Source organism: Panthera leo, chromosome B1 (genome assembly GCF_018350215.1).
Source record: "Panthera leo isolate Ple1 chromosome B1, P.leo_Ple1_pat1.1, whole genome shotgun sequence".
NCBI lineage: Eukaryota > Metazoa > Chordata > Mammalia > Carnivora > Felidae > Panthera > Panthera leo.
Window position 1 is genome coordinate 3,073,506 of NC_056682.1, and position 27,101 is coordinate 3,100,606.

At 40.5% G+C, this 27,101-nt stretch overlaps 1 protein-coding gene across 1 annotated transcript in view; it reads right to left on the reverse strand.

Moving 5' to 3' along the window:
• The window catches only part of CSMD1 (CUB and Sushi multiple domains 1), a 681,511-nt gene that overhangs the window by 308,282 nt on the left and 346,128 nt on the right, over positions 1–27,101 (reverse strand). Inside the window, 2 exon segments of the mRNA XM_042934172.1 lie at positions 8,464–8,590; positions 9,057–9,248. Coding sequence (XP_042790106.1) covers positions 8,464–8,590; positions 9,057–9,248 — 319 coding nt within the window.

Genomic DNA, 27,101 nt, shown 5'->3' on the forward strand with positions numbered 1-27,101 from the left:
GAATAATCTAGCTCTATCAGTGGGAGGGAAAGGTTGCAGAAATGAAGATGTAACACCAATCTCACTGTATAATTCCACTTTATATATTGTTCCAATTAGGCAAAGCTCATCTTAAAGCAGGATAGTGATTATCCTTGAGAATGAGTGATTCAAATGGAGCTCAAAGGGCACATGTTGTATCTTGATGATCCTGTATTTCTGGTTTCTTATCTGGCTGCTGATTACGTGGGGGGTTATTTCATGAACAAGCCACATACTGACTGACAGTTGGTGCAGGTTCAGGCGTACATGTTACATGTTCGTGAGAAGCTTCCACACACACGCAAACAACCATGCAGCTTGGTGCTGTGAGTTTTGCCAGTTTGAAAACTGTCTCATGACTGACAAAAAACACGATAAAACAAAATGTAAACACAGAAACTTAACAGCCATTTAAAATAAAAGAAATACGAAACGTCAATACGCCAGACTCTATACAACTACGTAGGGAACATTTAAAAATGAAAGAAAAGGGGCGCCTGGGTGGCTCAGTCGGTTAAGCATCCGACTTCGGCTCAGGTCATGATCTCACGGTCCGTGGGTTCGAGCCCCACATCGGGCTCTGTGCTGACAGCTCAGAGCCTGGAGTCTGTTTCAGATTCTGTGTCTCCTTCTGTCTGTGACCCTCCCCCATTCATGCTCTGTCTCTCTCTGTCTCAAAAATAAATAAACGTTAAAAAAAAATTAAAAAAAAATAAATAAAATAAAAAAATAAAAATGAAAGAAAATAGAGTATCATCCTAAAGCTCCCATTCCTTTCAGACACAGGCCCGTGAGGAAACAAAACCCATACACACTACAAGGCCACATCACAAGCTCCAACAGGTACGCATAAAGCTTCAGGTCGATACAGAGGGACATGTGTCCAATTCTGCCTCAAGATGTCTAGGAGGGGTCTTGTAAGACAGAAAAAAAGAAGGGAATTCAAGTACAAGCAAAGGGACAAAATTAGTAAACAAATACAAAAAGATGTCAAAAACGTCAAAAAATAAAAGCAACAAATAAACACAAGAAACAAAATGTTGTAGAGACAGTTTCTCTTCCCGCCAGACTGACAAAGATTAAGACTTTATTTGGTTTCAGTGAAATTGTGGAGACCCTCCCTTTTCATACACTGGTGGAGGCCATAACTATTCTTTTTAAAAGCAATTTCATTAACGGCCCTAAAAACGTAAATGGGCATACACAGCATGGCTGATCACAGTGACAAACCGAAAACCACCCACGTGTCCCGACAGGGTATGGTTTAAGTAAACGATGGTACAATCAGGCAACGGACTGTTATGCGGTGACTAGACGGGATGAGGTGGAATTGTGAGAAAGGACCTAAAACGCTGACTATGTTTATTAACGGAGAAGAAAATGCTCAGAATAAAATTACGGCGTGATACTATTTGTGTAAAAGTAATTCAATAAATAGATAAATGAATAAATAAAAGTGTACAGATTTGTGTTTGCATGGTGAAATTCTAGAAATACGTAACAATTTTTTAGTAGTCATCTTTCACATCGAGGATGACAGCCAACTAGTTTTCAGCCTTTTTATTTTTCTGCAACACTTTTCCAGTGTTTCAAAAATAAGTGAAAATAGATACTTTGAATTGCATGCCAGTGAGCTTGAATTTATTCTGCACATAATAAGCAGACCAAAAATCATTTTCTGAAGTGGGAAAGTGAAATGATCATTTCTGCTTTCTAGAAACGTTTGTATTAAGACCTATAAAAATGTGGGGGTGCCTGAGTGGCTCAGCTGGTTGAGTGCCTGACTCCTGACTCTGGCTCGGGTCCTAATCTCATGGTCGTGAAATGGAGCTGAACCCCACATGGGGCTCTGGGCTGGGAGTGGGGCCTACTTAAGATTCCCTCTCGCCCCCCCCTGCTCCTCCCCAGCTCACAAGCCTTCTCTCAAGAAACAAAAACAACACAAAACAAAAAGGCATGTAAAAATGTTTCCACAATTCGACCCAACAAAGATTTTCCTAGAAATGTATTCTAAGGTATTAATTTTAAATATAAGCAAAAGTTTACTCGCAGTACTATTTTCCATATGATTATGTATAATATCAAAAATTAGAAATAACATAAATTACTAACAAGAGACAATATTTAACCACAGCCACTCACACTGCAGAATAGACACAGGTACACGTAACATGCATGTAAGACACGTCAACATGCTCATAATCACGTCTGCTAGAGGTATAATGTGTGTCTTTTTTTTTTTTTTACGTTTTTCAAAATGTCTATATATGCCTTCATTTTTGGTCATATTAAACCAATGTTTTTAATAAAGAAAATAAAACACCTTCCCTAGCATGGGAACAACGGACTAGAGAAAGCCCTCCCAGAATGGTCAGTTAACAGGTCTCAGGAATGAAAAGGGTCTGAACAGGAGAGTGGTGGCCACGGTGGGTGCGTGAGTACTACCTGGGAGCTTCAGTCACGGCATTAGTGAGATGTGAGGATCGTGTGAGTGTGGGCAGGAGGGAAGCTTAGGGTACGAAGAGTTTTGCCTTCCATCCGTGGATACACGCTTATGACATTCACGCAGATAGACGCTCAGATGGATGGTAGCTGTAGGATCGAAATGCTGAATTCAAAGAAGAAAATGGGTTATTTTTAGATGGGATAATAAGAATGAAATTTTTGTCGAGGAGTTGACATTTCAGCTGGGTCCTAACAGATGGGAAGAATCTGGAGACGAGGCAAGAAGGAGTAATTGGGGAGAAGGAGGTCAAGAGACAGAGCTGGTGTAGCACAGCTGGGATTAGGGACTAACACATCTATTCGTAGTTGGAGACAAATTTGTGAAGGCACAGTAAGCCAAATCAAAGACGGTATTACAGCTCTTGTTAAGGAGCTTATGCTTGCTGATCAGCGATGGGAGTGTTGCAGAGACTGGGGAGGGGAGAGCAAGGATTTGGAAAGGTCAGCTGGGAGAAGATTAAAATAAGGAAGGTAATGAGCATGTTAAGTAAGGAACTGGAAGAGTAAGATAAGAAGAAAGGAAGATGAACAAATGGAGAGCTGACAAGGCTTTGGTGCATCTGCACTGAGTTTTTTCTAAGTGCTTATAATGAGGAAATTTAATGTAATTACCAAAGGAATGCTGTGAGACGTAGACCGACATCTTGGACTTCCTTTTTGGGGAAATGCTGGAGACTGAGGAAGGAGAAATAAGGAGGAGCGGAAGATAATCCTGATAATTAAAATCCCCAACCACTTGGAGGAAGGTGGATGTTAACAGAACTAGGGGATGCAGAAGTAGAAACAGGACCGGGGGGAATGATAACAGCAATGACAGAAGTTGATGTATTTGGAGTACATCTCCGGGGGTCTCGGTGTCTACGAAACAGGGTAATGCCCATGTTTCCACTGCCAACTACTTCTCCTATATCTCCATCTAGCTTCGATTCCAATTTCACTTCGCATGTTACCACTTTTCATTTTTTTCTGTACTTCTGTCTTTGTTGGCCAATGCCCTTTCTCATGATGTCCATGCAGAACGTCAAGTGGGTTTATCGAGGAAAGGAGGCAGCCACGCAACATGCCCTGTGCATGAACTTGGTAGCAGATGCACATGCTCAACTACTCGAGGACTTGGAAAGAAGACATGGTCACTCGGCGACGGTGGTGTGCCTCCATTATTTGTGTAGTGACATGGGGACTGAACGGTGAAAATGCAAGTCTGTTCTTTATGCAACTGTTCAGCCCGTCCACAAGTTTCTGCGGAGATTCCGGCCGCATGGTTGGAGGAGGGCTGTTAAATAAAGATTAATAACCGAAACTGCGCTTGTGAGGATCCCACAAAGTGAGGAGTGCCGCGGCTGTCCCGCCTCTCTCTTACTGGCTCCTCAGTGGCTGGGGAGGTACGCTAAACCCCGTGGCTGTCCCCATGGCTCCAGGCTAAGGACTGGAAGCCAGCCCAGACACGGCGGACTTGTCAGTACTAATGGTCTCTTTCCTCATTTTGATGGCTGAAGTTCTCGTGGCTGGCGAATTCCTCACACTGTCTACAACAGAGAAGTATAATCTGTGGTCTAAATAGGAAAGGAGAAACCTCAGATGTGTTGATTCCTGGCCCCATGCTCAGCTGTTAGGTCCTCAAAAGGCTTCCAACTCAGGTTCCCGGCACATTGGCTAAGGCTCAACGCTGAGACCGGACAGACTTGTCTCATGAGTGGAGGTCACTGGCCCACCACTTTCCTCTTGACTCTATTCCTTATGGGGATTCTGAAGTCTGATCAAAAATAAATTAGAATATCCCTACAATTCCAAGCCAGACCTCACTGTACTCTACCACACGGGATAGCCAAGAAACAAGTCCAGGGCACATCAGGTTGAGGTGAGGTCCAGCAACCCATATTTCACTTTCTGTAAAAGTCTGGACAGGGACAGTTTTGACAAGCGAGGTAAATTTTTGATATGCCTCTGATGTTTCTAATCCTGCCCGGGCTTCTCCAAAAGAATTCCCCTTAACCATACCTCCCAATGTAATTTCCTGCGAACGACCAGGCACAGAAATACCTTCAAAGTGAGTTTTCTAGACAATTACACTCGCAGAAAAGCAATTAATCCCAACAAACAATATACACGTCTTTATGTAAAATGTGGCCTTCGATGCTGCTTGCTGAAGATGGTTATAGTGCTGTTATCTTTATTATATAAATTACAGCTGTGTTCAGCAATATACACAGAGTCTCTTAGAGAAATGTTTACATGAAACACTAAATGTGGCTACATGTACTACAATGTCTTGTGATTAGACTTTTAATTAAATTCAGCTCAGGTAACTGCTTTATAGAATATACGTTAAAATTACAAACCTCTTCCAGACCCGGGTGCCCTATAACAATAACCATTCAGGGGTCATCTATTGCCTTGAGCAAAAAGCTATGCAACATGCAATCAGAAATTGCTCGCGGCTTCAGTGAAATCAAAATGGGTCCAACAATAATTGGCCCTGAAGTGTGTCGAAACCATTTTTTAAATAATTTCTGGGATCCTGTTGTTTATTCATTCTTTGAGAGTAAAAACATTTACATTAAATAAATCAGAGTCTGAATGTGTAATAATGAATTCCATTTATATGAAGAATTTTTTAAATACTTAAATTAATCCCTGAACTCATGTTTATATGACTGATGCATTCTTCATTATCAAATAAACAGTTCAGTTAATACTGGCTAAGTTACCAGTGGAATAACTAAGGCTTAGACACTAGCCAACAAATATCAAAGCTAAAACTGGACCCTATCTTTCTGAGTAGTAGTACCATTTAAAGCCTAAAATTGTACATCATGTTCTTTTAATTATGTTTGTTTTCCAAAGTGCCACACCAAAATCAATATATTTTCTTAACGAAGAGGAATCACCAGAAACATCTTGAGACGAAGCTGAACATTGATTGAGCAAATTAATTATAAATACTGATGCTTCCTTCTTGATTTCCTTATTAGGAAGGACTTTATGGCTTAAATCAAAAAGATCTGTTTACAAATTTGCTAAAGTAAACTCTCATAGTTGAAAGACATGGAAGGGAATGACAACATCCCCAGAACAACAAATTAGTGTATTCAATGTCTTTTTTTCTAGAATCCTAATGGTTAAACATCAGAGCCCAGTCCATGATATAAAAGTTCTACAGTTGTTATTACTTCAACTCATTCTTTATTACTTTCTTTTCTCTTTTCTTATTAAAATGTTAATGAAGTATTAGATTCACCTGCCAAGAATGAATTCATCCTCTGGTTTGCATTTAGGAGAACAATGCTTATTTTAATTCTTAGGAAACAAATCACAAAGGAACTTGTAAGAGATACAGAAATTTGAAATCTTCCTAAAAGAAAATATATCCTGTTTATGTCAAGTTATTTTGGGAATCATAAAATATCCTTAGAATTTTTCAAAATAAAAACTAGTATAATGGCTTTTATAATACTCAGGTCAAGCATTCAGGAGTTAAAGGTTAAGAAATAATATTTAGTTTTATTTACTTCAGTGGAAAAGTGCATTGATTTCCATAAAGAATTACAGATTCTTACATTGTTACTCTAATGTATCTTATTTTTGTCGCAGTAGATCAATAATTATCTAATAAACCAGTTATCTTAATCAAGGTCACAAGTTAATTTTGACATCATTTATTATAAACTGACATCTTGCATTATGTATGTGATTGACATGCCTTCTCTTGCTCCTCTTAAGTAATGAGAATTATTTTTTGTTAGGCTTTGAAAGTGGTAATAGTCTGTGCCATGTTAGTTTAAGATGGCAAGATATTTGGGGTGCCTGGGTGGCTCAGTCGGTTAAGCGTCCGACCCTTGGTTTTGGCTCAGGTCATGATCTCACGGTTCCTGAGATCGAGCCCCACATCTGGCTCTGCACTGACAGCAGCTAGCCTGTTTGGGATTCTCTCTCATGTCCTTTCTCTCTCCTTCCTTCTCTTTCTGCCCCTCCACCACTCTCACTCTCTCTCTCTCTAAAAATAAATAAACTTCAAAAATTATTTTTTAAAAAGACGGCAAGATGTTCGTGTCACAGTGTGAAAGAGAGCTGTGGGTTTCAGAGGATGGATGTCCGATGAAGGAAACGGAGCATCACAGGATACAATATGCATCTCCCCTCGGCTTTCATTCCCGTTTACTGTCACTAAGTTATAAAATTGCAGCATGATGGGTCTATGTCTGTTTTACATACATTACTAAGTCTGCTAGGGTGCCTTTTATGAATAAGGACAAAAAAAATCAGTGCTTTATGAATGCTTCTGTCCATTCACTAGCCCCATAAAGAACTTTCTGTGTTTGATCTCCCACTTGATTCAACTTCATACATTTGAAGAAGGAGCTGAATTGGCCACTCAGTCTCTCGTGGTCTTCCTGGTGCACAAGGCAGTGAATGGACTGGACGTCTGTGGATTAGGACTGTTAGGGGTGGGGCAGAATTGTTCATCTTTTTTTTTGTTAATTTTTGTTAACTTTATTTATTTTGAGAGAGACAGAGACAGTGAGAGTCGGGGAGGGGCAGAGAAAGGAGACAGAGAATTCCAAGCAGGCTCTGCACTGTCAGCACAGAGGAGCCCGAAACGGGGCTTGAACCCACAAAACCGTGAAATCGTGACTCAAGTTGAAACCAAGAGTCGGATGTTTAACACACGGAGCCACCCAGGCGCCCCAGGGTGGGGCAAAATTTTTAGACAGTAAATTGTGTACAGAGATTTCAGAAGAACTACAATGAAAGGGAAAAAAAAAAAATAAACACACAGTAAAATGATTCTACAAAGCACTGCAAAGGACTGTGTTCTCTTCTTGTTCATGAGAACTATAATCAAGAAACAACTTATTTTGAAATTACTTTGTGATTTACGTGCTGTGGTTTCTGACATGGCCTTCTGACCAGAACATGGAACACTTGCTTTGCAAAGATCACTTTTTGTTGGTTTACTTATCCGTATAAAAAGATTACCACAATAACCAAGACCCATCAATTAAAATAGAGTATTTTCTTTTAAAATGTTTGCACAATTTTCTGTGATTTTTTTCAAGTAGGCTCCATGTGTATGTAGTGCAGAGCCGAACATGGGACTCCACTCACAACGCTGAGATCGAAACCTGAGCCAAGCTCAAGAGTTGAGCTTAACCGTCTGAGACACCCAGGTACCCCAATTTTCAGTGATTTGTAAATATTTTCATTTCTATGTGTAACTTTAGATTGAAATGCTTTCCTGGTTTACCTCAAACTTAACTTCGGTATATGGCAAATGACCACATATTCTCCCCAACCCTGTATGCAAGCCCCTTTTCAATATGACTTTGCTTTTCTTTCCGTTAAGGGCTGGAGTGTATTTCTTCAAACTTTATCTTGCTCATGAGCTTTGCTTTGACATATGGCATGTTAGCAAATGTTACGCAAGGCGGAGTTTGAAAAGCGTGCCCTCTCTTGCTGCCGGGAAAGTTCCATCGTGATTAGTTTACTGAAGAAACAGCAGTCTGGTATCGAGAGGCCCCAGCCTTCCGACACGTCCAGGTGAGATGTGCACACCTGAGTGACACTATCCTGGACCACCCTGCCAAACGTGCCCAGCCCAGGACTGCCCAGGCAACCCACAAAGTCAAGGGCAGATAAATCACTGTTTTACGCAACTGAACTTTGGTGGCCAGTTTGTTATGCGGCAAAAGCTAACTGATACCTTTACTTCCTTTTTCTCTTTTTTGTAGATGGCTTAACACAAGTTCTTAAAGGAACACCAAAGTAAGCGTGTGAGCCAACCAAAACTGTATGCGCACCATTATGTGTTTTTCTTTGACTCACAAACTTAAATCTAGTCATGGATAATAACAGATGTACTATTATCTCCACTACAAATACAGAAGACAAGACCGTATTCTAAAACTGCATCGCGGAAACCAAAGTACAAGAAAGTACCTGATGGTCTTTCCTGGGTCGGCCTCGATGGTCCAGGTACAATGCAGGTTGTTGTCATAGGGAGCAGGGTAGCCGGGAGACAGGATGCGCCCTGACGTGGCAGCATGGATATGACCACCACACTCCGCTGCGAGAGACAGGGAAACAGGAGGGGATTCACTCCAGGCCCTCGGATTTCCATACAGCTCTTTTAATAACAAACCCCCAAACCATCACATCCACATTATACACACAACCAAAAATAATCACATTCGTCCGTCTCCATCATTTGTTTCCTTTACTTATTCCCAAGCATCATCCCGATGGAAAGACATTATCTGCTACGTAATTAAAGTCGAGAGTATAAAACAATGAAACACTTGAGTTATAATTCCAATAGTAATTCTGTACAGACAGCCTCAGTAAAACAGTACCAGGAAATCGTCCTTTCCTACAGAAAACAAGAAACAACAAAAAGACATGCATATCTTGGAAATACATAAAAACCTACACTGCAGAGAGAGCAGAAGAACCCTGCCCTCTTCCGCAGCACCGTGGGGCTCCCGCTCTCAGGTATGCTTTTGTGTAGTGAGGAGGCCAACTTCCCAACTCACCTACACAGGAAGGCAGTGGCTTGTCCCACACTCTCCGGTCGCCACTCAGGCAGGTCAGACTGTTGCTGCCATGCATGGCATAGCCTGGGTTACAGCTGTACAGAACTACAGTGTCAGTAAAGTGGCCTTCATCTCGGATCCTATAGCCATAGTTAGGGATTCCTGGATCCTCACATTTTACTAGGTCAAAACCTATGAGAAAGGAGGGGAAAGATTGAGTAGAAGTAACGGTAGACTGTAGGTTAGCATCAAATAAAGATGAGATGGTGGAGGTTATCAAATGCCTCCCGGAGCTTGGAAAGAAAAAGAAGATTGTGAATTTAAAAAGGGAAAAACACAGGTGGGTCTCGATCGGACTTATTTGGTAACCATGTGTCTTCTCGTGATGCTTGATAATTTTATTTGTTCTTATCTATTTACATAATTATACGGAGAGTCTCTTTTCCTAAGAGTTCCAAATTCTCGTCTGCTAATCTAGGTTGCCTGCCAGCATGCTGAATTCTCCAGTAAGCCTTAGAGCCTTGTCTCATGGAGCTGTAAGCTTTTCCTACTTCCACATTCCTTCTGTCAAGCTCAAACTTTCCAGAAGGAGGGACCAGCCATGCCTGTGTGGCACAGAGCCTGAAAGGAACTCTTCAGGGTCCTTACTGCCAGCACTGACTGTAACCTGCAGTCATGACCCGCCCACCTTCACACCATCTTTCTCTATAACTGCAAGATCTTAAGCTTCATGGGAAACTGAAAAGTTGTTCCTACTCACAGAAGGCAGGCTTGTGAATTTCCACCTGCCACACTGCTGTGGCATACAGTTAGGGGGGCTTCTGGGCAGCTAACTCCACGTGCAACGGAAATCCCAGAAATGAATCACTATAATGACTTCGCCAAACTTAGCTCTTAAACTCAAAGAAATAGATGACAGAAATGAAGATTTAGCTTCTGCAGTACTGAGAGCTGTATATTGCTTTTATGTGAGGCAATATATTACGGCCATCTGTGGAGACAGTCTTCCACTAACATTTCTCCCCTTGTATCCCGATGCAAATTTTGACCATTTTAAAAAGGAGAGCTGGGAACTTGATGTACCACATGGTCTGTTAACATTAACTTCCACCTAACTTTGACTTCTTCCTTTCAGAAAAAAAGAAAGAAAAGAAAAAAAGAAAAGAAAAGGGGGGGGGAGGGAAAGAGAGAGAGAGAGAGAGAGAAGGAAGGAAGGAAGGAAGGAAGGAAGGATGGATGGATTTGTGATTTTTGATTTTTGATAGGTCGGCCTGCCAGACTTGGATTTGAGACGGTTTCCATGGAGGACAATATATCCATAAATTCGCAACATAATGCCACTCTGATGATCTCTATATAATCAGGATTTGAGTTCTGCAGTTTTGTACAGGGGAGAGAAAATGACATGTGGTCATTTACACTCAAGTTGCTAACTCTCTTCCTAAAAGTGTCCCCCATAAAGTATTAGTCGTTACAAACTATGCCTTTACAATAACTCTGATCTATTTAAGAAATGCAAATACTGAAAAACCTTGGATTGTGAGTAACTCATTCTGCGAGTCTTCTGCAAGATGAGCAAACATTTCTAACAAATTTTAACGTGATACATGAGCGATATCTTCTGATAGGAGTAGTACGTGCCGTCGAACGTCACGTGATCACAACTGAGCCAATGGTTCTCGAGATTCGCTTTGATCTACAAGTGCCTTGGATGACAAGTGTGTTTCTGGAATGAATTACGCTGGCAAACCAAGGTTTTATTGTAATTTTAACTCCAGTTGCCCAGAAGGAAAGAACGTAAGAGAACATCAGTCCCGGTGCAAAACAAAGGGATATTTTAATTGCCACAAAGGGGAGGCAGGCGTTTAGGGGAAGGGTCTCAGGGCTCATGCAGATATTTGACTAGTCTAATCTGACCAAAGACAGCCAACACACCGGGGAGAAAGCAAGCCAGTATCCTGCTGAAGTTGCGTCTGACAGACAGCCATGGGACAGAAGTGTCGCAAAAGGCTCTACACATTAATTAGCCTGTGCTTCTCCTTCTACAAAAGGGAAAACGGAACCGGAGTCTTTGTTGTTGTTGCTTTATGTGGTTCTTGGGTTGGAAGCGAGGGGATCTGAGCAGCGCTTTACAGCAAGGCCACAGGGTGTGAGGAACTGAGGACAGAACCAGCAAGGAGGTGCGGCCACGCCTAAGGAGGGCCCCGCTCCTCGTAACAGGTAACGTCTCAGATGTTCCACTATGAACTCAAATTAGGTATTTAAGTATCAAATGACAGTGGAAGATAAAATTGAAAATATTCAGTAGACAAACAAACTCCAGGTATCAACAAGAGCCAGGGATCTGTCACTAGCATCCACACCCTTGTGCCAGGATGCCGGGTAAGCCAAGGAATCCATACGAGGAGCTGGATTCATGCTCAAGGACATGCAGGGCTTATCAACGAAGAGCAAAGTCCGTGCAGGACAGCAGGCCCTGGGAGACAGTTACGACCTCCTGTGCCGTGGAAATTCACACCTGGCGGGACACGAGCCTCTGACCTTTCAAGGAGCACCAGAAATCTGGATTCCTTTTTAGTTTATAATGATTGTTGAGTGAATAAATATTCTGAAAGTGGAGATGTTTAAAATCCAGAATCAGATTGTTAAAGCCAGATGTCAGTAACACAAAGGACCAGATGGTTTACTGGCTTTTGGTGAAGGCTTTAATGGCACTCGGAATGGGAGAAAAAGTTGGCAAATCCATCTAATGTTTCTTAGATTTTTTTTTAAGTTTATTTATTTTGAGAGAGACAGAGACAGCACAAGCGGGGGAGGGACAGAGAATCCCAAGCAGGTTCCATGCTGTCAGCGCAGAGTTCAATGTGGGGCTCGAACTCAGGAAACTGTGAGATCATGACCTGAGCCAGAATCAAGAGTCGGACGCATAACTGACTGAGCCCCCCCCAGACCCCCCACCTAATGCTTCTAAACTAAGCTTTGAAACACAAGCACCTGCTGTGGAGTACTAAGGTCTGGACGAGGAAATGGTCAAGCTGGCCCAGGACCTCCCATGATGAGGACCAGTTGCTTCTGGGTGAAACAGAACCGTTTTGTTATAAAAGATTCCCTTGGCAGAGGTGCGTGCCTGTGCTAATAAAGTAATGACATTGAACTTCCTGTGTGACTTGTGCGCGTTCTCACGAGCTTCTAGTCTGCAGCTTTACAGACAAACCTCTACAACTAACCACTTGGCGTTAAAACCTTTCTGGAGGAAGGTAAAAAAGAACATTAGAGGGCAAACAATAAAACAAATAAAGATGTACTAATAAAGTCTGCCAAGCCTTCTTTGGGTTGATTTTTTTTTTTTTTTTTTTTTTTGAGAAAGGTTTGACAGCTTTTTCTATCATTTAATCTTGAATTAAAAAAAACCAACACAACACATCCTATCACACAGTTGAGTCAAGTTGTCTCTGAACGGGTAGCTGCTATCTCCAGTACCTGTGGTACTTGCTTTCTTACGGTGCCTTCTAGCAGTTTTTCAAAAGTTTGCTTATGTCTTCAACGGCATCATGAAATTCCTTACGTGTAAAGAGTCCTGCACTTGATTACTAAGCGCCCAAAGCCTCTAGGCCCATCCAACGTCATGGTAGGAAATACATTCCTCTTCCCTGTCAGACAGTTGAAAAGTATTTGGACATTCCAGAATTCAGTTTTCCAATTTTCAGTCCACCAAAGAGAGCTTTGTTCACACGAAATGCCCCACATGATTTAATAGTTCATTTCCAGTTACAGGTGGAACCACAGACTTTATCCCTGGAGGAAGCATTGAAAGTAGGATTGATCACTGTCTTGAAACGGCTGGAGAAATCCTCAGAAACCCCACATTTCCCTCGCTGTTGGGACTGTTGGACTCAGTCCGTCCACAAGCACCGGAAACACATCCCCGCTCTGCTCTCTGTCCACAAACTGATGAATTCATTTCGACTGAGTTTGGCTTGCTTTGTGGTTAAGGAGTTGTAACATCACTGTGACTCTGAAAACATTTCAACACTGCTTTTAAACACCGGTGAACTAATAAGTTGCACAGATGCCTAACAGCAACATTCTGAAGCAGCAAAAAACTCCCTGATGAATTCCATGACTATTTCTGGAAAAAAAATGTCCTGTGGTTAATCAAAAACACCTCAAAAAGTATTTTTAAGATTTATCTTTAGATCTCAAAGATACTCCTCCAAAGAAGAGACATTTCCATTTTAATCTGAATCTGAAACACTTTATAATGACTAATCTTAATACTGCTAAAGGGTGATGACTTTAAAAACACAGAGAAGATGTCCCTTCCTGTCTTGGAGCCACCAGCCTGCACGAAATCAGTGTAGCAAATACTGGTTCTGTATATTCTTTTAGGCCACAGAACCTTTAAAAAAGATTAAAGCCAGTTATTTATTTCAAAACATTATCTATTAAGAGTTGTGATTGGTATTGAATTTATTTAGTAATTCCATTTGTGTCTGTTTCCTGTGATTTCTTCTGAGGTCATATAAGCAGCAAAGATGCTTTGGACTAAATGTTCCAGGGAAAACAAGCTGTAAACATCAGGCAGATGGAAATGACCTCTCCACATCTTTTACAGTATTTACCCAGTCTTAATATTTTTTAAGGATTAAATGGTATATATCTTGAGCATCTAACAAAATAATAGCATTATAAGAGACTTCCACTTAACTCTCAAGTATCTGGTCTAGTTCTTATCTTCCCCATAAAGCACTTGTGTGAGACAAGAATTTGCCCTGGATCTGATCCATTCTGTGCCTGCAGGCTGAATGAGGCCTGCAGTCATGAATTTCCCAGCCTCTGTCTAAACAGCTTTTGAGAAGGTGCTTTCTTGTGTAGGCGAGCTTTGAGAACCACAACTGAGGAAAAAGCATATTCCTCATTCACAAATCTGATACCTTCTCCTACAAACAACTGAAAAAGCTTCAAATATTCACAGAATCCTGTCATCATTTAACTGTACCTGACACTTATTTCAATTTGAATAATGTACCTTTTGGTAAAAATCTCCTTAGTAATCTAAGAAAAGGTTGCCATGTGCAAAAACCAAAAACCAGAACAAACAAAACACACAAACACACAGAAAGGGACATAGCTTTCCCATTTGCTTTCAGTAAAAAGAAGTACAGTAAAACGTTAGTTTGTGAGCATATTTTGTTCTGGAAACATGCTTGTCATCCAAAGCACTTGTATATCAAAGTGAATTTCCAGAATCATTGGCTCAGTTGTGCTCATGTGATGCTCAGAGGTAGGTACTACTCATATTGCAAGGTATCGTTCGTGTATCAAGGTAAAAGGATTTGCAGTCATCTGGAAAGAAACATAGCTTGAGACCAGAGCGCTGTTTCAGGTTATTTTGGTGGTTCACTTGAAAAGTAAAGTTCACTGATGAAGAATTTCCTGAAATGTTTGGATTCCTGCTCTTAAACCCAAGTCTCATTATTTAAGAATGAAACTCTAGATGAAGTATGTGTACTTGCATTGGAGTTTTAAGTTATTATTTACAAAATTACACATCAGTGCTGTTTTTTACCTACAACTGTTCTTGGTTTCAAACTGATTTTTTTCTATCAGCTAGTTTTTTTATCGTTTATTTTCCCCCAATATTATTTTATGACTGATGTTATTTCATCATTATGGGAGATGATACTGAGAATTTCCCCCAAATAGCAGTGTTCAACAGGATGGTGAAAACGTTTGAACAGAAAAATGAACTCCTGAGCTCCAGAGTGAAATATCAAAAAGCCCGTTGAACTCCAGAGTGAAAATCGGATAGCCAAAGTAGCTACTTCTCTGGAACCATCTTGGTTTTCACGAAATATGTCACTAACAAACCATAAAGGTAATCATAGCTAAGAATTCTTGCAGTCAATCCTAAAATATTTTGTAATTCTAAATATATTGTATAGACCCAAAATGAGACATTAATGTGGAATATACTCTGACCTTGCGTGGAGTTTATACAGTGATTCAAGGTGTTAATACCAGTTCTGGGAGGGCTTTGTGAAACATTTTGCACTGTCCACCTTCTCCCTGATGTTTACCACTGCACACAGCTTGTCCCTGTTGAGAGTATTTACAACTGAGGATGGGGACTTGGCAGCCACATCAGGGTCAGCATCTACACCAGGGCAGGGAAAGGGTGGGCCAAGGGCATTTTACTCTGTGTTAGTTTTTAAATGCATCCAACTGGTGAAGACGGTGGTAACTCATACACTGTGGTAAGAACTTATAATTAGCACATTGTCTAAATTTTTAAGACATGTTTACTATGACTATGAGGCAGGGAATTTGTTAGTTACTGTGAGTAGAAGTGAACAGAACAGGGCCCTCTTGTCCATGGTCTACTTACCTACACAGCAAAAAAATAAGTATTTTAAAAACAATAAGAGGGGCACATGGGTGGTTCAGTCAGTAAAGCATCTAACTTTGGCTCAGGTCATGATCTCATGGTTTGTGAGTTCGAGCCCCGCACTGGGCTCTTTGCTGTTAGCACAGAACTTGTTTTGGATCCTCTGTCCCATTCTCTCTGCCCCTCTCCTGCTTGTGCTTTCTCTCGCTCTCAAATATAAACTTAATAAAAAGATATGATACTTGTTACAGCAAAGGTCTGTGGGAAGGTTGAGAGAGGCACAGAAGGAAAGAGGAAGGTGGGACACAACTTTGCAGAAGAGATAAAACTGAGCTGTTCCGGAAGGATAGTAGACATTGGTGGTTACAGAACCAGAAGAGAAGTCTCCAGATAAAGTCTTCATTATTATGTGGAGGTTTGGAAGAACATGGTGTATCCTGGGATGGAGACCAATTTCCGGTAGCAGGTGTATCTCACTGATGCTTTGCTGTAAAAATCAGGGAAGGGCTATCCTGCAGCCGAGGGGAGTGCAGAGTGAGTCAGCCTGCAGTGCGATGTTGGTGGGGAAACAGGTGTCTGCACAAGGAAGTGACACACAGATATTTGTAGGTATTTGTATTTCAGAGAGAATCAGTGGCAATATGGAGTGCGGACTGGAGTGAGGGAATAAGACAGGAAAAAATTAAAAGATGTTTATCTAGCACTGAGGTTGGCTGCAGCAGTGGGATACAGGGTAGTGCACGGGGTAAAGTCACGTGTGTGTGCAGAACACGCAAACGTGTCATCATGCAAGGGGAGCCCGAGACGCAAGTAGAGGCAGCAGAGGGATGGCTGTGATGGAGAGGTGACACAAGGGAGAGAACAGAGCTCACACGAGGGTTTTGAGGGAGAAGAGAAACATCATGTCGGGTCCTGATGTCATCTCATAACAAGCCAGTGTATGATCCAGGAAAAGAAACCCTTTCATTAACACCTTCTTCTACAAATAACTACAAATAAACATGCTCTTAAGATATTTAGGACACGAAACAAGAAAGGCTTATGGAGCTTATTGTCCAATAGAGGAATCAGACACGATAAGGAATAGCAACAGACCTTCATGAGCACATCAGCAACAGAAATATGGAAGCCATGGATGACACCACCACAACCCTAACAGCTGTCCCTCCCCGTCTCTATTTTCTGTCGCTTTTCTGCTTTTCCTAATTACTTTTGTGTTTTCTGGTGTTCACTACTTTTTATATTGGAGAGAACAGTAGGAGGAACACGGAATTTTTTTTTTTTTTTTTTTTATTATTAGCACCATGCTCTAACCAACTGAGCTAACCAGCTGCCTCGGAATGCTTTGTTTTTTGTTTTTTTGTTTTTTGTTTTAATAGGAAGTTCTCTAAATTTTTGTAAGTTTGGCTCCTATCATACAGAATTAAACTTACAGTCAGGCGGTTAATATTAGTATTTGTCTGGCATCACCATTCTGTACGTTCAGATTATCCAAGTCCTCTACATTTAAGTTTTAAGCAAAAATGTTGAAGTAAAAGAGTACTTTAATTGTAAATATAAGCTATTAATACTATTTTCATAAAATGTACTTTTCGTTATGATTTCTACGTGATGATGAAGCTAGTAATTCATATATAGTAGCTTAGTCTAGTAACACTTCATTTGATTGATAAAATACATTGGGAGTATAATATCCTAATATAATCTTTTCCTTTTTTGACCTAATATTAATGGGTATTAAAGTAAAAAAAAAGATGATTTAGATAATTTTACTGAGAAAACATATCTGGAAAATCTCCTTCTCTTATCTACGGCATTAATTAGTTAAATCATTTCTTTAACATCTTTTTATAGTGTCTACTGTACTTCAGATAATTTCCTAGGTACTGGAAATATAAAATTAATTGATCTCAGTCCTGGCTCACCAGGAGCTCACAATCTGTACAGAAAGACAAATAATATACAGCGGTGAACATCTTACATTTTAATGGGACATCCATTCAATACACACATATTAAACACTTAATTTATAATGTATTTCACAAGATACTACATCCTCTTTCAGTATACAGGCATAGCTTTGCCCTTTAGGGCCGAGAGTTTAATTGGAAGTGTTCCTACTACATCACCAAGTGCTTAAGAAGAACAGAATGCACACACATTCTAGGAGGCAGCTGGAAGAGTTCACCAAGCTGGAGTCTTATGTCCTTCGTCAGGACTTCTGGGAAAACAGGATGCTAGTACAGGGCAACCCATTTATAGGCAGCCACACAGTATGAAATATGGCTGCTTCTAAATGAGCCACCTGTACTTTCCAAGGGGTGCACAGGTGACCGCAAGTAACACGCCATGCTTGACTGCGGATGCTTCTTTCGGTTTTACCAGTAAAAACAAACACACATACATACATATACACATTTATACGAAGGGATATCCAGAAGTACAATGAAACAAGTTCAACCAACCATATATCACATTTAACTGACTACACAAAATGCAATTTGATTATTTTCAGAATATATTCCCTAATAGAATGGTAGCTTTTACATTTCTTATTTGCAGATTAAGAAGTAACTTCCTCTCTGAAAAAGACTGTTTTCCACGGTGGGGTTGGGGTGGAGTTAGGAATAATATGTCTAAAAAAAAACCTCAAGCATATTTTTATTTTAAATTCTGAAATTCACTAATTGCTTAAAATAACTTGACTATTCCAAGAATCTGATTAACTATTGTTGATTTCCTTAAAATTTAGCTGTGGGAGTTTGTAGTCCTGAAGAATCTTCATGGCCAAATACGAAGTTCAGAAGGAATGAAAACGCTAACAATTCACACTTAAATAATTTGGTATCAAAACAGGGAAGAAGTTAAAGCTAGATTGAACGCAGATTTCACTAGCTCGAGAAAATAAATATCAATATATAGAACCAAGACAAAGTGGCAAGTCAAAGTCTTCTACCAATATATTTATCAAAAATACCACAATTAAACTATATTTTGATCATATTACAATTGCATGTTTTTAAACCCCAAGACACAGTTTCAGCAATGTTTTAAGAAATTTGAGCATTCCTACATAATTCAATTACGTAATTATCTTAAAAAAAATTTTTTTTTAATCTTCATTTTTGAGAGAGAGACAGACCGTGAGCAGGGGAGGGGCAGAGAAAGAGGGAGGCACAGAATCTGAAGCAGGATCCAGGCTCTGAGCTGTCAGCACAGAGCCCGAAACGGGGCTCAAACCCACGAAGTGTGAGATCATGACCTGAGCTGAAGTTGTACACTTAATCGACTGAGCCCCCCAGACACCCCAAACTATGTAATTATTTTTAATGATAGAAAATTTTCAGATTTTTTTTTGCCATTTTGCTTATGAAAGTCTTGATCCGTGAAATGAAAATGGTGGGGAGAGTGGGGAAAGGGAAAATAGGAACACATCGGTGAGTTATTTTTAAAACCATCATTTCTTGATAGCATGGAATTTTTAGCATATAATATTAATTCCCATGGTCTAAAACTTGATGTTTATATTTGCATATTATCTGCATATGGGAATATCATGATTAACAATGCATTTACTTTTTATTGTACTTTAATAGAGAACTATAAGTTGTGCTTAATTTATTGTTTTCACCCATGGATCTCATGGTCTTCTTTCCACTTAGGAACAAAATAAATAGACAGGGCACTGATTCCAGGTGCTTATTTCCATAAAGGTGAGCATGAAAAGGAAGGGAGCATGGTACGGGGTACGTACAGAACACATACTGTGCCATGCAATGCATTAGGCAGTTCTGTCCAGGACATCTCTTTTAATCCTGAAAATAATCTTAGAGAGTGGTTAATTACAGGATCCTAAGTAGGACACACTGGAGAGTTTTGTTAGAGCCCAAATGGAGGTGCCCCAGACAAAGTCAGCTTCCTTTTAGAAGCACGCAAGCCTGGCAGTTTAATGCACACAAGATTAAGGTGACAATTCTTGATACAGAGTGAGTTCCCCTTAGAGTGGCCCCTCACCTTCCCCTACTTGGTCCTGAGAGGAACCCCTCCCAAAGTTGGCTGTGTTCACCCTGGGCTCCTTCAGGCATTCTTGACAGGGCTATGAGGACTACCCAAGACACATCCTGATCAACTAGATAGGACTGTCTCTTCTTACTTGCTACCGAAGATTCACTCGATTTGGCCAAGAGCATTGTACTACATAACAAAAGAAGAGCATTTTGGAAAGTCCCATGGGGGACTTAATTCTTCTTTGCTCATAAAATAACTGTTACACTTTCTTTTCCCCGGAAAGGTTGTCCCCATTGGATCAAGAGACATGTCAAATTTACATGCAACCAAATGAACCTCACACTGATCTTCAAGAGATTATCCCGGAGGCAACTAGGGACATGAGTCCTGGTTCTGCGAACACGGCTCTTTCCTCTCTTCAGTCTGTGTATCTGATTCTTGGCAAAAGGAAAAAAAGAAAAGTGTGAGGAAAGCAAAGGTGCCCATGGGAACGTGTAAACACCCCAAGTGGAAGAAGTAGAATGGTTGGAAACAGAACGATGCCCACGGGAAGAGCTGCTGAGAACACCCTACGCAGAAGGTCAGGGGCCCAGGGGCACAAGGACTCACAGGATATGGGAAATGAGGGACAACTGAGCTCTTCCAAACGATGTCCAGACTAAGTCCATTCTCAAGTTCACTTTCCTTTACCTCGTCCCACTTCCGTTTCCAAGTGATAAATATGGATGGTTATGCCTCTTTCTTCCTGTCCCCATGTTACAGAGATTTTTATAAGAAAAAGCAAAAGATTTAACAGAACACACTGAACTCTTCCTAAGTAAACTCTGTATAAATATAAGGGATTACCAACAACACTCAGATTTTTTGCTGCTGTTAGTATTCATATGTTGTTATCTATATTATTCTACAACAAATAAATACAAAATTATTGTCAAACCATATGCCAGAACGCACCCCCTCAAGCAATGTAGCCAGGCCATCAATTCCCAAGAAGCGACAGCCACAACCAGACCACTGCTGGCTTATCACGGCTTTAGGGGGTAAGGGTACCGTTCCTCATGTTCCGCATCTCATTCTTCCAAAGAATTTCCGCGCGAGTGACCGCCATCCATCAGCCTGTGACTGGCAAGAGCCAGCCGGGGCTCACTCAGCTTACTTCTGAGACCTCAGTAACAGGAACCGCCTAACTGGAGACCTGCGCGCAGATACGGCACTTGCTCATTCAGAGCTTTTACACACGTCGTGTGAAGGTGTATGATAAACACCACGAAGAGTTCATCTGCATTTAAGTTTTTGTTTTTCTTTTTCTTTTTTTTTTTTTTTTTTACTTGAATTGAGTACTTCACTTTGTTTTGCATTTGGGTCTTCCTTTCCAGTGTGTGCTAGGGCGTTTCCTGGCCGGATCATTATTGAAACCCAGGTGAAACTCATTCCTGTCACCATTCTGTCACCACCTCCTGCCCCCTGTATCCAGAGTAACTGCCTGACTGCATTGCTCATGTCCTCCAAATCATACCTGTCCTTTAAGACCCAATCCAGCCCATTCCTGTTAAGGCTCCCCTACCTATTTCTCCTGAGTCCTCTGTCCTTCTCGAATTTCTTATGAATCCTACTGCAAAATATGTGACCACCGGTGTGCCACAAGTTATTTATTCTTCTACGTCTTCCTGTGTGTAGTTTATTATTCCATCTAAAAACTTGCACCTTGAAGACAGGGATGGGATAGTGAGTACTCTGTTTACCACATTATCTAAGGAAGTTCAGAAGTGGGAATAGAAACACCCTAATGTATTCATGTTACTGAGTTTGACTGGTGGTTATATTAATTCCAACTTGTCAGTGACTGCTTTTAATTCAAATAAACTGTTAAGCTTCTAAAGATTTCCAAGTATTATTAAAATCATGAAAATCACTGCTTATCTTTTGAGTATTCATACTAATTTTTTTAAAAATTGGGAAGATTTAAAACTAATATTCAATCAGAAATATCCATCCAGCTAATGAAGATTAAAAATGGGTACAACAATATTACTTAACCATCTTTGAATGGAAGACACAGAGGTTCCTATTTTTCCATAAGCTGACTTTCCAAAGAGGGAGTCCCATCACATACTCAAGTGGAAATGTGTAATAACACATTTATATAATGAAATGGGTATTTCATAGATTTATTTCCATGGGATTATTGTATGAAATGCAATCAGAAGTCTTCAGCATTATGGACATAAAATGGTGTTATTTTGGTCACAGTGGATTCAGGTTGATGATGCTCAGATGACCGATGACAGATATTTCAAGCATTTTTGATAGCCTGAAAACTGAACAGGTTTTGAGTACAAGTAGAAAATTTTCATTCATTTCCTGATGAATTATTTGTTCATTTGTACTTTTCATCAGAACCAATCTATTCTTTTAGATGTGGGAATTCATCTTTTACATGAAAAAAAATCAGTTTAATGATTAAACATTCAAATTAATAAAGAAATAATAAACATGAATGAGCAATTTCTTAGCAATTATTTCGATTATCGTGCAGGGGCACAGATCAGTAATTACCTCTTCCAAAAGTTCCAATTCATACAGATCTTATTTCATACTGATGCGTGCTAACTACCTCTGGAAATTTCCACAAGAGACAGCTCTTCTATGAACATATCTGTTACCTCTTGGATTTTATTATTTGGCTCCTCAACTGATATTTTACTGACCAAGATGTATAATGTATCAGATTTCAATAAATTAACCAAAGATATAGAGAATCCTCTGGATACCTGACTCCAGATGGGTTTGCATTACCGTCAGACCTCACGACTGGAGCCTACAGGCCATGCGGCCAGGTGGGTCCATCAGCTGTGGACTAAGCCTAACACCACCTAACCCTCACCCCCACACTCTGCCACGGAGGCAATGTTCCTGTTCAACCTATTTGCTATTTGGTAAAGGAAATAGGTTTCTGATTACTGTAATGATAAACTCTTATCTTAAGAAATGCTAGGATTCGCAAATAAGTCCCCTGTTTTTATTCTAGAGCTTAACAGTACTGACACCTGCATCATCATCCAGAACTCAGCCTGCAGCCACAGTTCCTTCCTTTTATCTCATTTAACAAGTCAACTCATCAAAGCCCTATAAATAAAGAGATTTTTAAAGATCTATTGTTTACATCTTACCTCCATCACCTTGCTCTTACTGGCATTACCTCAGAATTAGATTACACAACATCTAATGGGCAAATTCTAACTTCATTCACATCTCCCATCTATGCTACATATGGAAGCAAGATTAAAAACCTAATACCAAGCACCGAGGGATGTCAAGACCCTATTATCCAAAAATGACATCTAAACCTCTTCTACTACAAATCGACCGTTCCCGATTCCCCAAGTCAGTAAATAACATCCCCGGAGCCCACCGACACTGGAGTCACCTTGGGCTCCTGCTTATTTCATACCCCACACACAAGCTGTCACTTATCCAATTGTTGTAGGGAGTTAAAAGGTAGACTTTGCTGAAATCATCACAAGAAAAATTTTATATCCCTTTGAACAGTAAAAATAGCTTTTGATTGATTCCAATGTTGTAGAATTTCAGAACTAGGACTGTCCAAAAACAACGACTTATTTACAGAAGAAAAGTATGTGCTGCGATATGACAGATCACACAGCTGACAGGTGACACAGCTAAGACACTCAGTCCTAGTTTCCGGACACAGAGGCGGGTGTATTCCTTTGGCCTGAATTTCACCAGTAAGTTAAATCACTTGACCATGTGTATACACTCTTACATTTGCTACGGAGTGCTGATAACTGGATCATTCCAGAGTCTTTGCCAATTTCAAGCTGAAATTTCAAATTTTTTCACGTCCTCGTCTAAGAGTTTAGTTTTGTTATTTAACAGGGGATTATGCTCATATCACTGTTTGCTGAAATGTTTACTTTGTTAAAAAAATGAAAAAAAAAAGACTCATTTAATTATCTGGTAGAGATCTAAACAGCCTTCGAATGTCTTAATGTCAAAATTCATTAAAGTGGAGAAAAATAAAAATTTAAAAATAAAAATGGAACTTTTGGAAAAGGTAATTACTGATCTGTTCCCCTGCACAATAAAAAATAAAAATTTCTTATGGCGTTTTTTTCTCCTTACAGAATTATTACAAATGCCATAATACATGCAAGAAAAATCAAAATCAGAGATAAACTGACTTGTGATTCATTACCCAACACTGCCTTTCTGACACGGCAGAGAAGTCTCTGTGAATCTCTTCTTCCCATGAGTGACCTTTTGCAAAAACAATGTATCCATGACTTTGACCAATACAATAGTGATTACTTTTTATTTCCCCTAAAGAAGAGTGGAGCAAAAATTCCGTCATCACTCTTGCCATAAAATGCTCGATTTTATAGCATTTGGTGATATCATCTGTCAGCCTCCATTTATTTCTCTCTCGAGTCATATGCTTTTAGTTTAATCCTTTAAATTATTTATGTCACCCTTCTGGAGGCTCTTTTGTCTTTCTCAAGGTACTGATGGTTAGCAGTATGTCCATCCGTTCCAAAAGATGAGTATACATAGCTGTGTGTGTCAACTGGCAAGTTGTCACAAAATAGAAGGAATAATTAATTATAAAACAAAAATACAATTCACAAAACTAAATCTCTGGGGAAATCCTGTAAAGCTAAGTAGAAACTAGTGCAGGGGCACCTGGGTGGCTCAGTCGGTTGGGGATCCGACTTCAGCTCAGGTCATGATCTCACGGTTCGTGAGTTCGAGCCCTGTGTCGGGCTCTGTGCTGACAGCTCGGAGCCTGAATCCTGCTTCGGATTCTGTGTCTCCCTCTCTCTCTGCCCCTCCCCCGCTCAGGCTCTGTCTCTCTCTGTCTCAAAAATAAATAAAAGCATTAAAAAAACTTTCTTTTTTAAAGAAACTAGTGCAGACCAACATGCACGTGGAACTTTATAGGATCCGGAGGACTGCGACGTAGGTCACTAGGGTGACCTACGATCCTAATTAGGGAATTTTCATGTTGTCACAGAAGTGAAGCATAGGAAGGTTTCACTAGAGCTTTTTTAAACACTGTAAATGCTTATATTTTAGTCTTTATGATGCTGTGCATGTCAGTAAGGGAGCAAGATGATGAAACATCCAATTAGAAGGCCAGGGACACGGATTCCACAGCCACCTCTAGCTCTCATTTGTCTGACATTGAGTAAATCAATTACGTGTCACCTCGTGCCACTGTCCTTTCTTAACATGGTCCTGATCATACTTTGCCCTTTCCTCTCTCTGAGAAATGATGATGATTTATGTCCGGTTTCAGGACAGCCTCACCTTGAGCCACCCTACGGTGGGAGGGGTTTCTGTTTCACAGTGTGGCACTTCCACAAACACTCATCTGCACACCCCTTTCTTAGAAATGCCATCGTGTTTGGCTCCACTATTTTCCTCCTGATGTCTTACGGTAATTAAACAGCTATCTTGATTTTCATCTAAAAGTGTACACGCCAGAATAAAATTTTCTAATGCAAACCAAGAATTATACGCTGGGATGGTGGACTGGGGACTGGTTTTTCATATGGCATTCCCAGAGATGTGAATGCCTTTCCTCTTTATAATATGCCCATCTTGTTTTACAGTAAATACAGAGTTCCTTCCAGGACTTTCTAGCAGCCTGCCTTTATTGTATCTGAATTACACGGACAGTTTTTTCCATTGTGACATTTCCAATGAAAGTCATTCTATTTTGAAGGATGTATTGTATACAATATGTTTCTCTGGGTTTTCTTGTAGAAGCAGAGTAAAAATGCAATCTTCTGAATTCTTACCAGAAGGTGTAAGCTTATAAAAAAAAAGTATGGGCATGTCTTGATATATTGATAGAAAAGGTTTCCAATGATGCAATTACATAAGCATAGAGTTCTGGGCTTGTCACACTACTGACATTACAATTTTCTCTCCTTGTAACACTATCCTTTTTATAGCAAAACAAATTGAGTATGGAATTTAATTTTTCACTGAATATACACCTTTAAAAAACATATTAGTTGGAAGCCTATTAGAAATAAGCTTTTTTCCCCCTCTTTTTTCACAGCTGAGAGTCACTGTGTTGCACTTGATAAGAATTCACGGAAGAATTGTTTCAACAGCGATGCCCAAACTAAAATAAATCTAACATAAAAATAATGAAGTTAGAGGTATATGGCTCATTTTTCTGGGAATAGACTTAAACATATGAGTGTGCAGAGATAATTTTTAGATTAAAACAAAAAGAAACTGTCAGACTTAAATGTTTAGGGCTTTCTAATTGTTTTTTTCTTTTAAGCAAGTTGTGAGACAAGTACATTTTGTGGTTGGAGCCTCAGCACCAGGTTTTACTTTTCCTTTCTCTGTGCCTTTGACCCTTCTGTGCACCACACACACTTCTACTAGGCTTCTGTGGAAATTCACCTGCACCCAAATCCTTTACCGGGGTCGCTTTAACCCTCATGACCCCGAAAGACAGACTGAAGTCACAGACAGGTGCATGCTTTGGAGATTTGGGGGCCTAAAAACCAAAACCCAGGGGCACCTGGCTGGATCAGTCAGTTATGTGGCCAACTCTCAGCTCAGGTCATGATCCCACAGTTCGTGGGATCGAGCCCCACGTCAGTCTCTGCGCTGACAGTGTGGAGCCTGCTTCCAATTCTCTCTCTGCTCTCTCTCTCTCTCTTTCTCTCAAAATAAATAAGTGAAATAAATAAAAATCATTAAAAAAACAACACTGAATCCATGACAGTACAGAAAGTGACTCTGTGACTTGTATTGTTTGCAACTAGAGATCCATAACTATTAACCCAAACATATCCTGGAAATTTAAAAGTTCACGGAAACAATCAAATTGTATGTTTCCTCTTTTTAAAGGTCTACCTATATCTGCAAGTGAGTGCACACACACAAACACACTGTTTTTGAAAACGGAATTATCTGAAAAAGAATTAAAAAACAAAATTCCTAAAGAGGAAACTGTGACGGACAGACCTGAATGTGACCCCAGGACCCCACCAGTGCCTGACACTGATGCCCACAAAATCCTCTCCCCTTCCGGAGCGTGGGCCAGATCTGTAGCAAGGTGAGAGAAAGCTTTAGCCCAATGGAGGCCCCAGATCTGGTGATTCTGAGTTAGTTGAAATGGAGATGATCCTGGGTGCACCTGACTCGATCACATGACCAGATGAAAGTCCCCCAAAGAAGGCCTGGGCCCCCAAGACAGAGGCCTCTCCTGCTGGTCCGAGAGACCAGCAGTGCCCCAGAACCCCAGGAGCTTGCCCTCGTCCTGCTACCGGAAGGAAATGAGTTCTGCCCACAGCCACGGGAACTGAAGCAGGGACACCGGCTTTGGGTGAGACCGACTGGATCACGGCCTCGGGAGACCTTGAGAGGACCCAGCTGAGCCAGGCCCCGTCTCCCCACCCCCCGGGAACTGTGAGTGATAAAGTGTTTTAGGTCTCTAACGCTTGTGGTGATTTGTTACACAGCAGTAGAAAACCAGTGCACAAAATAACTGCCTATTGCTTCGAAACACCATTATACTATTACCCGCCAGTTACCGTAGGGAGAACAAATCACGCTTATTACATTTTCCAGCAGTTTTATCTGTTGGATTAATGGCTATT